Source organism: Hemibagrus wyckioides, linkage group LG27 (assembly GCF_019097595.1).
Source record: "Hemibagrus wyckioides isolate EC202008001 linkage group LG27, SWU_Hwy_1.0, whole genome shotgun sequence".
In the NCBI taxonomy this organism is placed as follows: domain Eukaryota; kingdom Metazoa; phylum Chordata; class Actinopteri; order Siluriformes; family Bagridae; genus Hemibagrus; species Hemibagrus wyckioides.
In genome coordinates, this window is record NC_080736.1 from 18,382,949 (window position 1) to 18,399,100 (window position 16,152).

At 37.5% G+C, this 16,152-nt stretch overlaps 1 protein-coding gene across 2 annotated transcripts in view; it reads right to left on the reverse strand.

Moving 5' to 3' along the window:
* The window catches only part of LOC131347568 (myelin-oligodendrocyte glycoprotein-like), a 38,662-nt gene that overhangs the window by 21,182 nt on the left and 1,328 nt on the right, over positions 1-16,152 (reverse strand). Inside the window, exons 4-11 of one of the 2 annotated variants that reach the window (XR_009203795.1) lie at positions 12,646-14,393; positions 12,163-12,528; positions 11,926-12,036; positions 11,754-11,830; positions 4,552-5,626; positions 4,075-4,434; positions 3,861-3,989; positions 3,578-3,654 (exon numbers count right to left, since the gene is read on the reverse strand). Coding sequence is in view for 1 of the 2 variants with exons in the window: in XM_058381716.1 (XP_058237699.1) it covers positions 15,714-15,811 (98 nt within the window). In the remaining variant the exon portion in view is untranslated. The other variant, XM_058381716.1, reaches the window with a different exon arrangement.

Here is a 16,152-nt window from a genome sequence, read left to right on the forward strand (position 1 = left end):
ACTGTACACAATAACACATTGTACACACTATACCCACACTAACACACACTGTACACAATAACACACTGTACACACTATACACACACTAACACACACTGTACACAATAACACATTGTACACACTATACCCACACTAACACACACTGTACACAATAACACATTGTACACACTATACACACACTAACACACACTGTACACAATAACACATTGTACACACTATACCCACACTAACACACACTGTACACAATAACACATTGTACACACTAACACACACTAACACACACTGTACACAATAACACACTGTACACAATAACACACTGTACACACTATACACACACTAACACACACTGTACACAATAACACATTGTACACACTATACCCACACTAACACACACTGTACACAATAACACACTGTACACACTATACCCACACTAACACACACTGTACACACTATACACACACTAACACACACTGTACACAATAACACATTGTACACACTATACCCACACTAACACACACTGTACACAATAACACACTGTACACACTATACACACACTAACACACACTGTACACAATAACACACTGTACACACTATACCCACACTAACACACACTGTACACAATAACACACTGTACACTATACACACACTAACACACACTGTACACAATAACACATTGTACACACTATACCCACACTAACACACACTGTACACAATAACACACTGTACACACTAACACACACTAACACACACTGTACACAATAACACACTGTACACACTATACCCACACTAACACACACTGTACACAATAACACATTGTACACACTATACCCACACTAACACACACTGTACACAATAACACATTGTACACACTATACCCACACTAACACACACTGTACACAATAACACACTGTACACACTATACCCACACTAACACACACTGTACACAATAACACACTGTACACACTATACACACACTAACACACACTGTACACAATAACACATTGTACACACTATACCCACACTAACACACTGTACACAATAACACACTCTACACACTATACCCACACTAACACACACTGTACACAATAACACATTGTACACACTATACCCACACTAACACACTGTACACAATAACACACTCTACACACTATACACACACTAACACACACTGTACACAATAACACATTGTACACACTATACCCACACTAACACACTGTACACAATAACACACTCTACACACTATACCCACACTAACACACACTGTACACAATAACACATTGTACACACTATACCCACACTAACACACACTGTACACAATAACACATTGTACACACTATACCCACACTAACACACACTGTACACAATAACACACTGTACACACTATACCCACACTAACACACACTGTACACAATAACACATTGTACACACTATACCCACACTAACACACACTGTACACAATAACACATTGTACACACTATACCCACACTAACACACACTGTACAAAATAACACACTGTACACACTATACCCACACTAACACACACTGTACACAATAACACACTGTACACACTATACACACACTAACACACTGTACACAATAACACATTGTACACACTATACCCACACTAACACACACTGTACACAATAACACACTGTACACACTGTACACACACTAACACACACTGTACACAATAACACATTGTACACACTATACCCACACTAACACACACTGTACACAATAACACACTGTACACACTATACACACACTAACACACACTGTACACAATAACACCTTGTACACACTATACACACACTAACACACACTGTACACAATAACACCTTGTACACACTATACACACACTAACACACACTGTACACAATAACACACTCTACACACTATACACACACTAACACACACTGTACACAATAACACACTGTACACACTATACACACACTAACACACACTGTACACAATAACACACTGTACACACTATACCCACACTAACACACACTGTACACAATAACACATTGTACACACTATACCCACACTAACACACACTGTACACAATAACACACTGTACACACTATACACACACTAACACACACTGTACACAATAACACATTGTACACACTATACCCACACTAACACACACTGTACACAATAACACATTGTACACACTATACCCACACTAACACACACTGTACACAATAACACATTGTACACACTATACCCACACTAACACACACTGTACACAATAACACATTGTACACACTATACCCACACTAACACACACTGTACACACTATACACACACTAACACACACTGTACACAATAACACACTGTACACACTATACACACACTAACACACACTGTATACAATAACACACTGTACACACTATACACACACTAACACACACTGTACACAATAACACACTGTACACACTATACACACACTAACACACACTGTACACAATAACACACTCTACACACTATACCCACACTAACACACACTGTACACAATAACACATTGTACACACTATACCCACACTAACACACACTGTACACAATAACACATTGTACACACTATACCCACACTAACACACACTGTACACAATAACACATTGTACACACTATACCCACACTAACACACACTGTACACACTAACACACTCTACACACTATACCCACACTAACACACACTGTACACAATAACACATTGTACACACTATACCCACACTAACACACACTGTACACACTAACACACTCTACACACTATACCCACACTAACACACACTGTACACAATAACACATTGTACACACTATACCCACACTAACACACACTGTACACAATAACACACTGTACACACTATACACACACTAACACACACTGTACACAATAACACCTTGTACACACTATACACACACTAACACACACTGTACACAATAACACACTCTACACACTATACCCACACTAACACACACTGTACACAATAACACATTGTACACACTATACCCACACTAACACACACTGTACACAATAACACATTGTACACACTATACCCACACTAACACACACTGTACACACTATACACACACTAACACACACTGTACACAATAACACACTGTACACACTATACCCACACTAACACACACTGTACACAATAACACATTGTACACACTATACACACACTAACACACACTGTACACAATAACACATTGTACACACTATACCCACACTAACACACACTGTACACAATAACACATTGTACACACTAACACACACTAACACACACTGTACACAATAACACACTGTACACAATAACACACTCTACACACTATACCCACACTAACACACACTGTACACAATAACACATTGTACACACTATACCCACACTAACACACACTGTACACAATAACACATTGTACACACTATACCCACACTAACACACACTGTACACAATAACACACTGTACACAATAACACACTGTACACACTATACCCACACTAACACACACTGTAGACAGTAAGGTTGTGTAATAACAGAGTGCTCAGTGTGGATTTCTATCCAGTGAATGTACCTGTGTTCCAGTGACTTCTAGAAGCTTCACATCACAGTTTGGAGATTTGGTTTTTCCACAGCAGCTTGTGATGGAGACTAAAACATCACCACACATTGGGAATAAATCCAGCTGAGTGTAACACTGATGCTGGGATTTTAGATGGAGTGATAGATTTGGATCATACTGCTATAAAAATCATTTCTTCATATAAACAAAGTGATGAAACCTGTGCTGGATTCAGTCAGTGTAGATTCTATCATCATTTCTACACACTGGACAGAGGAAATGATTTGGAACTCACCTGTGACTGAAAGAATCACAACACCGATCACCATTCCCACTATGATGAAGAGATTTCTCCAGAGTCTGATCTCTCCAGCTTTATCAGACATCTGATTCTGACACTCTTCAGTCTTCCTCGTCTGATTCTCTGGAAAAATAATAAAGATCAATAATAATGAAGTATTAATTTATCAAATTAAAATGCTGTAAAATATTGAAATAAATAAACTCACCAGCTGACTCTGGATGTAAAATCTGATTCTGGATGTAAAGTCTGATTCCACTGCTGATGTCTGGAGGTGAACCAGTCTGAATACAATAATAGACTCCTAATTCATTAGTACTGATATTGTGTATAAATAAACTGCTGTTATACTGCAGTGAGAATCTCTTGCTGAAGGTTGTGTTTCTGTAATCTGCTGACAGAGATTTGTCAGAGAAAGAGCGTAATATATATACTGGAGCTTCTGACGGCTTCATCAGGAACCAGAACACGTCTCTTACAGACACCTCACACTTTAGGGTCACATTTTGTCCCAAACTGACCGACTTCTCTGTGAAACATTCAGCAGCTCCACAGCACACAAGTAGATCTAGAAAAAAAATCCTGACTTGTGATTTGCTGTTTATTTAAAAATACAGAAATGTATCAGTCCAGGAATGTCTTCATTAAATATGATCAGTAATTGAACTAGAGGAAATAAACTTACAGAAGTAAATGTGAAGGATCTTCATGATGAAACTTGATCAGTGAAGAAGCTTCAGTTCTGAACACATTTACAGCTGCAGGACTGAGGGGAAGTGGCAGTTCAACTCGCTCTGACCGCAAGCTTTTTTCATCTCTTCCTGATGTACAGACCAGAAAGAACTTCATGTGTGTAGAAAAACATCTTCATAAATCCTCAGATAGTTTAGTAGAGATTTCACCAATGTCGTGAATTTATTTAATGATAAACAATTATAAATCCCTTCAGTTTAGTTCCCCTGGTTTTGGGGATTGCTGAGGGTCGTGGTGTCGAACTCACGTTAGGTTAAGACTCACAGTTCACTGTCTGATGTTGGGTGAACAAAAAAATAGTTTTATTGATCAGTAACACTTCAGCATCTCCTGATGAAGGTGTTCATTTATCTGCATTAATCTGAGATACATTCTGAATCCACAAACTGAACCCAACTGAACACACAATATCTCCTACACAATGAACATGAACACACTGCAGTTCATCACTAAGTGATGGCTTTGTGGTGTCTGGTTGATGTGAAACTCCTTATTTAGTTATTTTAGAAAGAGACACAGATAAGGTGTTAAATCTTCAGCTTGTTAATGAAGAATTGCATCATCAGCACACAACAGAGTCTCAGTCTTTAATAACAGGAAGTTTATTATTAGAAACAGCAGAGGAGTCACTGCTACACTGTGTTTAATACACACACTCCTTACAGATGAATATAATGAGACACAGTGACACAGGTCCAGGTTTGAAAGTAGGACTTTGATTGAGAGAAGACACGCTTCGTTCAGTAAACAGCAGATTTACAATGACATCATGGCCTGGTGTTAAACAGCTACAAAGACAGCAAGAGAAGATGAGCAGTGAAGCTCCAGCCATCTTCCCTTCTAAACCATGACACTCTCAGCTGTAGAGGCTAATTATGAGAAACAAGGACAAAAGTTTAGTTTGATCATGTATGTGTGTGTGTGTGTGTGTGTTACTTCAGAGGGTGAAATGGAATAAACTCCACCACAGTGTAGCTGTTGTCATTAGTTCCTTTCAGCAACCAGCTCTGTAAAAAAGAACAAAAGTCATGAGGACTGTGTGTAGATTTGTCTATTAAATGCATTTAAATTAATTTTTTACTTCAAAACAGAATCTGAATTCATATGTGTATTTATGATCATGAGAACAAATAAAGAATATTTAAAAATAGCAAAATGTAAACAGATGCCTTTAGTTTTAATTAATTACAACTTCCTGTGTCTCCCTGTGTAACAAAATTGTATAACTGACAAATAACAGACTGTACACACTAACACACACTAACACACACTACCATAACAAACTGTACACACCACACAGTGTACACACTAACACACACTACCATAACACACTATACACACATAACACACTGTACACACTAACACACACTACCATAACACACTATACACACAAACACAACACCACAAACAAAAATAAAACTCTGTGCACACTGACACACACTACATAACAACACACACACTAACACACACTGTACACAATAACACATTGTACACACTATACACACACTAACACACACTGTACACACTATACCCACACTAACACACACTGTACACAATAACACACTGTACACAATAACACACTGTACACACTATACCCACACTAACACACACTGTACACAATAACACATTGTACACACTAACACACACTAACACACACTGTACACAATAACACACTGTACACAATAACACATTGTACACACTATACCCACACTATACACACTGTACACAATAACACATTGTACACACTATACCCACACTAACACACACTGTACACAATAACACATTGTACACACTATACCCACACTAACACACACTGTACACAATAACACACTGTACACACTATACACACACTAACACACACTGTACACAATAACACACTGTACACACTATACCCACACTAACACACACTGTACACAATAACACATTGTACACACTATACCCACACTAACACACACTGTACACAATAACACACTGTACACATTATACACACACTAACACACTGTACACAATAACACACTGTACACACTAACACACTGTACACAATAACACATTGTACACACTATACCCACACTAACACACACTGTACACAATAACACATTGTACACACTATACACACACTAACACACACTGTACACAATAACACATTGTACACACTATACACACACTAACACACTGTACACAATAACACATTGTACACACTATACCCACACTAACACACACTGTACACAATAACACATTGTACACACTATACACACACTAACACACACTGTACACAATAACACATTGTACACACTATACCCACACTAACACACACTGTACACAATAACACATTGTACACACTATACACACACTAACACACACTGTACACAATAACACATTGTACACACTATACCCACACTAACACACACTGTACACAATAACACATTGTACACACTATACCCACACTAACACACACTGTACACAATAACACACTGTACACATTATACACACACTAACACACTGTACACAATAACACACTGTACACACTAACACACTGTACACAATAACACATTGTACACACTATACCCACACTAACACACACTGTACACAATAACACATTGTACACACTATACACACACTAACACACACTGTACACAATAACACATTGTACACACTATACACACACTAACACACTGTACACAATAACACATTGTACACACTATACCCACACTAACACACACTGTACACAATAACACATTGTACACACTATACACACACTAACACACACTGTACACAATAACACATTGTACACACTATACACACACTAACACACTGTACACAATAACACACTGTACACACTAACACACTGTACACAATAACACATTGTACACACTATACCCACACTAACACACACTGTACACAATAACACATTGTACACACTATACCCACACTAACACACACTGTACACAATAACACACTGTACACATTATACACACACTAACACACTGTACACAATAACACACTGTACACACTAACACACTGTACACAATAACACATTGTACACACTATACCCACACTAACACACACTGTACACAATAACACATTGTACACACTATACACACACTAACACACACTGTACACAATAACACATTGTACACACTATACACACACTAACACACACTGTACACAATAACACATTGTACACACTATACCCACACTAACACACACTGTACACAATAACACACTGTACACATTATACACACACTAACACACTGTACACAATAACACACTGTACACACTAACACACTGTACACAATAACACATTGTACACACTATACACACACTAACACACACTGTACACAATAACACATTGTACACACTATACACACACTAACACACACTGTACACAATAACACATTGTACACACTATACCCACACTAACACACACTGTACACAATAACACACTGTACACACTATACCCACACTAACACACTGTACACAATAACACATTGTACACACTATACCCACACTAACACACACTGTACACAATAACACATTGTACACACTATACCCACACTAACACACACTGTACACAATAACACATTGTACACACTATACCCACACTAACACACACTGTACACAATAACACATTGTACACACTATACCCACACTAACACACACTGTACACAATAACACACTGTACACACTATACCCACACTAACACACACTGTACACAATAACACATTGTACACACTATACCCACACTAACACACACTGTACACAATAACACATTGTACACACTATACCCACACTAACACACTGTACACAATAACACATTGTACACACTATACACACACTAACACACTGTACACAATAACACATTGTACACACTATACCCACACTAACACACTGTACACAATAACACATTGTACACACTATACCCACACTAACACACTGTACACAATAACACATTGTACACACTATACCCACACTAACACACACTGTACACAATAACACATTGTACACACTATACCCACACTAACACACTGTACACAATAACACATTGTACACACTATACCCACACTAACACACTGTACACAATAACACATTGTACACACTATACCCACACTAACACACACTGTACACAATAACACATTGTACACACTATACCCACACTAACACACTGTACACAATAACACATTGTACACACTATACCCACACTAACACACACTGTACACAATAACACACTGTACACACTAACACACTGTACACAATAACACATTGTACACACTATACCCACACTAACACACACTGTACACAATAACACATTGTACACACTATACCCACACTAACACACACTGTACACAATAACACACTGTACACACTATACCCACACTAACACACTGTACACAATAACACATTGTACACACTATACCCACACTAACACACACTGTACACAATAACACACTGTACACACTATACCCACACTAACACACTGTACACAATAACACATTGTACACACTATACCCACACTAACACACACTGTACACAATAACACATTGTACACACTATACCCACACTAACACACACTGTACACAATAACACATTGTACACACTATACCCACACTAACACACACTGTACACAATAACACACTGTACACACTATACACACACTAACACACTGTACACAATAACACATTGTACACACTAACACACACTAACACACTGTACACACTATACACACACTAACACACTGTACACAATAACACATTGTACACACTATACCCACACTAACACACACTGTACACAATAACACATTGTACACACTATACCCACACTAACACACACTGTACACAATAACACATTGTACACACTATACCCACACTAACACACACTGTACACAATAACACACTGTACACACTATACCCACACTAACACACACTGTACACAATAACACACTGTACACACTATACCCACACTAACACACACTGTACACAATAACACATTGTACACACTATACACACACTAACACACACTGTACACAATAACACATTGTACACACTATACCCACACTAACACACTGTACACAATAACACATTGTACACACTATACCCACACTAACACACACTGTACACAATAACACATTGTACACACTATACCCACACTAACACACTGTACACAATAACACATTGTACACACTATACCCACACTAACACACTGTACACAATAACACATTGTACACACTATACCCACACTAACACACACTGTACACAATAACACATTGTACACACTATACCCACACTAACACACTGTACACAATAACACATTGTACACACTATACCCACACTAACACACACTGTACACAATAACACACTGTACACACTAACACACTGTACACAATAACACATTGTACACACTATACCCACACTAACACACACTGTACACAATAACACATTGTACACACTATACCCACACTAACACACACTGTACACAATAACACACTGTACACACTATACCCACACTAACACACTGTACACAATAACACATTGTACACACTATACCCACACTAACACACACTGTACACAATAACACACTGTACACACTATACCCACACTAACACACTGTACACAATAACACATTGTACACACTATACCCACACTAACACACACTGTACACAATAACACATTGTACACACTATACCCACACTAACACACACTGTACACAATAACACATTGTACACACTATACCCACACTAACACACACTGTACACAATAACACACTGTACACACTATACACACACTAACACACTGTACACAATAACACATTGTACACACTAACACACACTAACACACTGTACACACTATACACACACTAACACACTGTACACAATAACACATTGTACACACTATACCCACACTAACACACACTGTACACAATAACACATTGTACACACTATACCCACACTAACACACACTGTACACAATAACACATTGTACACACTATACCCACACTAACACACACTGTACACAATAACACACTGTACACACTATACCCACACTAACACACACTGTACACAATAACACACTGTACACACTATACCCACACTAACACACACTGTACACAATAACACATTGTACACACTATACCCACACTAACACACACTGTACACAATAACACACTGTACACACTATACACACACTAACACACACTGTACACAATAACACACTGTACACACTATACACACACTAACACACACTGTACACAATAACACACTGTACACACTATACACACACTAACACACACTGTACACAATAACACACTGTACACACTATACACACACTAACACACACTGTACACAATAACACACTGTACACACTATACACACACTAACACACTGTACACAATAACACACTGTACACTATACACACACTAACACACACTGTACACAATAACACACTGTACACACTATACACACACTAACACACTGTACACAATAACACACTGTACACTATACACACACTAACACACTGTACACAATAACACATTGTACACACTATACCCACACTAACACACACTGTACACAATAACACATTGTACACACTATACCCACACTAACACACACTGTACACAATAACACATTGTACACACTATACCCACAATAACACACACTGTACACAATAACACACTGTACACACTATACCCACACTAACACACACTGTACACAATAACACACTGTACACACTATACCCACACTAACACACACTGTACACAATAACACACTGTACACACTATACACACACTAACACACACTGTACACAATAACACACTGTACACACTATACCCACACTAACACACACTGTACACAATAACACACTGTACACACTATACACACACTAACACACACTGTACACAATAACACATTGTACACACTATACACACACTAACACACACTGTACACAATAACACATTGTACACACTATACACACACTAACACACACTGTACACAATAACACACTGTACACACTATACACACACTAACACACACTGTACACAATAACACACTGTACACACTATACACACACTAACACACACTGTAGACAGTAAGGTTGTGTAATAACAGAGTGCTCAGTGTGGATTTCTATCCAGTGAATGTACCTGTGTTCCAGTGACTTCTAGAAGCTTCACATCACAGTTTGGAGATTTGGTTTTTCCACGGCAGCTTGTGATGGAGACTAAAACATCACCACACATTGGGAATAAATCCAGCTGAGTGTAACACTGATGCTGGACAGAGGAATCTGGACAGAGGAAATGATTTGGAACTCACCTGTGACTGAAAGAATCACAACACTGATCACCATTCCCACTATGATGGAGAGATTTCTCCAGAGTCTGATCTCTCCAGTTTTATCAGGCGTCTGATTCCTCGTCTGATTGTCTGGAAAAATGATAAAGATCAGAGAGTCTGAACTTCATTATTGAATAAATCACTCAGTTAAATAATAATGTAAATAAGAACTAATTTATTACAAACACTTGCTGTAAAAATAATAAATAAACTCACCAGCTGACTCTGGATGTAAAATCTGATTCTGGATATAAAGTCTGATTCCACTGCTGATGTCTGGAGGTGAAGCTTTTTGAGTCTGAATACAATAATAGACTCCTAATTCATTAGTACTGATATTGTGTATAAATAAACTGCTGTTATACTGCAGTGAGAATCTCTTGCTGAAGGTTGTGTTTCTGTAATCTGCTGACAGTGACCTGCTTGCAAAAGAGCGTAATATATATACTGGAGCTTCTGACGGCTTCATCAGGAACCAGAACACCTCTCTTACAGACACCTCACACTTTAAAGTCACATTTTGTCCCAAACTGACCGACTTCTCTGTGAAACATTCAGCAGCTCCACAGCACACAAGTAGATCTAGAAAAAAAATCCTGACTTGTGATTCGCTGCTCAATTAAAAATAAAGACATGTATCAGTCCAGGAATGTGTTCATTAAATATGATTAGTAATTTAGCTAAAGTAAATAAACTTACAGAAGTAAATGTTGAGGATCTTCATGATGAAACTTGATCAGTGAAGAAGCTTCAGATCTGAACACATTTACAGCTGCAGGACTGAGGGGAAGTGGCTCTGACCGCAAGCTTTTTTTTTTTTTTTTTTTAGCTTTTCCTGATGTAAAGACCAGAAGTCTTTAGAGGAGGGGTTAAAAAACATCTGTCCCTCTTGACATTAATTTGTGACCATTGGCAACACCTGATGTTATGTGATTCTAAATAGAAAAAACCCTAAAGCTAAAGCTAACCCTAAAACTGAATACTTCATACATATTGACCATGCTACCATATGGCAAAATCAACATAAAAAAATATGTATATATAAAACAAAACCCCCACAAAGTCAACAACATATATTCTTGTAACCAATTTAGATTAAATTTAAGTTTAATTAAAAGATTAATATTTAAGTTTACTAAACAACACTTTATAAACATATACAATTTGAAAACAAACACTTCTTTTATGCTAACTAGTCCTGTGAAAGGAAATATCTGGCTAATCTGTTCACTTTCTTTCAAAATCTGTATAAACTGAAATGATAATAATGCATGTGACCATATAGTACAGTTAAGAGGCTGATAAAAAGTCTACAAAGACTTTTGTGAATTTCTGTAATCGTATACATAGGTAAACTCTTTTTTTAATAAACAAAACCAAAACATAAGAATCAAATCATTCGATTTTCTGCAACCTCACATATTTGCACTAAAGAATTTTAGATCTCAAACATGACCTAAAACACCATTTATGACAGATTTCTCGTTTTAACGCAGAACAGCTCCCCTAGTGGTGGTCATGATATATGACATGGCATTGTGCCTTTACATTATAAGGGTCTAAGTTATATGCTTTTATAAATATAAATAAAATAGAAGCACATTTAATTACACTTTGAACAAATATAACATTATTTAAAAAGCTAGATTAAAGTATTGCATATATAGATTTACCTTGGTTAAAAAGTCAGTTGAGTTGCATTTTGTTTTTATCATGTCAAACTACTGAAAGTGCACAGCAGGGGGCAGCATAGTGCATCAGAACGAAAGGTGTATCTGATGTTTAAAAATGCAGTTTACTGGATATCCAGTTAATAAAAGCTAATAGATTACTGGAAAACACACACAAAACACACACACACACGTACAGGCCAAAATACCGCAAGAGGGTGTGCTGGAATATGCTCTACAACTGCTCTCGCGATATTTTCATACACCTCTCGGTCTGCGCAGCGCCACCTTCACACCACATGACTAAAACCTTACAGACCTTGAGCAATAATAATAATAAAAATATGGTCAGAAAACACAACAATCTTATTATTCAGATAAAAGTCATAATTTTTATTTTTAATGTTGACACAGTTGATAAAAGTCGGCTAACAAATGTATGTTGTGTCAAAAAGAAGGCCCACTGTCTCTGATTCTGAAAACCCCTGACATATAGGACCCTTTTGAACATTATTCCCTACCAGTGGCGGGCGGTGCATTTCACACCTAGGCCTTCACTGGTGTCCTTCCTGAATTAATCCACCTCTATACCGTCATTATAATGCCACCATGGGCACCGCCAGGCCATTTAAACATTTCTACCCTCCTAAAATTCTGCAATTCTCCATAAACTCTACACAAATTGGTGATCTCCTCAGTCCCCTTTAATTTTCATATGAAAACGGCGGCAGACTTCGGCTCTTCCCCGTCTTTCAGCGTGTTCTTCAATCCGCAGACCTTGAAGCAAGGATCAGAGGACAAGTGTGTGTGTGTGTGTGTGTGTGTGTGAGATCAGGAAGACTCGTATTTGGCTTGTTCAGTACTCAAATGTTATACACATCTATGCAATACAGTGGAATGCTGCATTAAGTTTATCATCATACCCTGTTAGTCAAACCTTTATTTTATTTTATTTTATTTTATTTATTTTTTCTATTATACCCTCATTGGGGGCTCAGTCCCCCTTACATGAAAATTTTAGAATCACCCCTGGACGCCATGGCAGTAGATACTAATCACCCATTAAATAACAAAGTAAAAAAGAAATTAGTCTACAGTATTTCACACCTCACAAGGAATAGTCCATTTTATTATGGTTACTTTTCTCAAAAAAGACATTCTTGATGCCGTATGCAGCAAACTGCAATCTCCGGAGGACGCAGCATCCGAAATGAGACGAATATAGAATATAGAAACACTGTATATGGGCGGGTCACTGCCTCTGACTACTCCAATTATCCAATCAAAGGCCGGGAAATTGCTGACGTAATCGTATGCCTGCTAGATGACCCCAGTGACTCCAACTCGAAATCTGATTGGTTAATGGAACAGTTTCATTGCCACTTTTTTTAAGCTCCGGGCGCCTGCACTATTGATTCTGAAGGCCTTAAAGCAGATTTCTTTCATTCTGGAAACACATGATGTCAGCCACTGGCTGAAATATGATTGGATAAATACTCTGATCATAAATATACACTACTGGAAGCAGCGCAAGCGAGAGAAAAGCTATGAAATGTAGAGAATAGACTATTGGGAATAATTTATTCATGGAAAAATATATTGCTATATATACACTGGGTTTATGTAATCCAGCAAGATGGGTTGTTCATTAAACCCAGCATTTTGTTTACATTTATCAGACTGTGGGTCAACAAGCTAGGCACCAAGCTTAAGGGTTTAAGGTAACAAGTAACTTTTGGCTACTTTTAGATTTTATCATTCTGCCTTCAAATCTTTTATCAGTTCATAAACGTTTATGTGTGAACTGATATAACAGTATTACCATGCACTTAACCTTGAAATGCTGTGTCCATGTGTCCAGTGCTGTGACATGTAACTTTTAATTCTGAAATTATAAACTAGGATATACAAAAAAAAATGCACTATATACTATATAGTATACATATACTACAAAAATAGAAATCTACTGTAAAAAAGATTATTTTTTATAAAAATTTGTTGTTTTTTTCCCTGGACAATGTGAGGTTTGTATGAAGGTTTGTTTCATAACTTCCTGCTTTTCTTGCACAACACATACAGTAGTTGAGCTTCATGATGTCATGAAAAGGCCAAACTGTACAGTAGACTGAACCCCAGCAGGAACATGCTGCTTGCACTGCTCCTAACATCACCATTTCCTGGCCTGATTTTTTTTTCTGGATGTAAAAACAAAAAAAGAAAAAAAACAAATGGATTTGTGTGACTGAGATACCGAAAACAAAAAACAAAACAAAACAACAACAACAAAAAAAACACAAACACTTGCTGCTGGATATGTAAGTGAAAGAGGAAAGCAGAAGTGTCCTACTTGGATATTGACCCTGCAGTGTGGGAGACTGGGTTATTAAACTTGGTCCTAAATTTGCACATTGTCTGTTTACTGGACATGGAATGAATCTCTTTTTCTCGACTTCAAACCGATTCACACATCATAAACCGTTCTCATACTTAACACATTTCCAGTCATACAGAATTCTCCTTCATAATTGTCAACGTT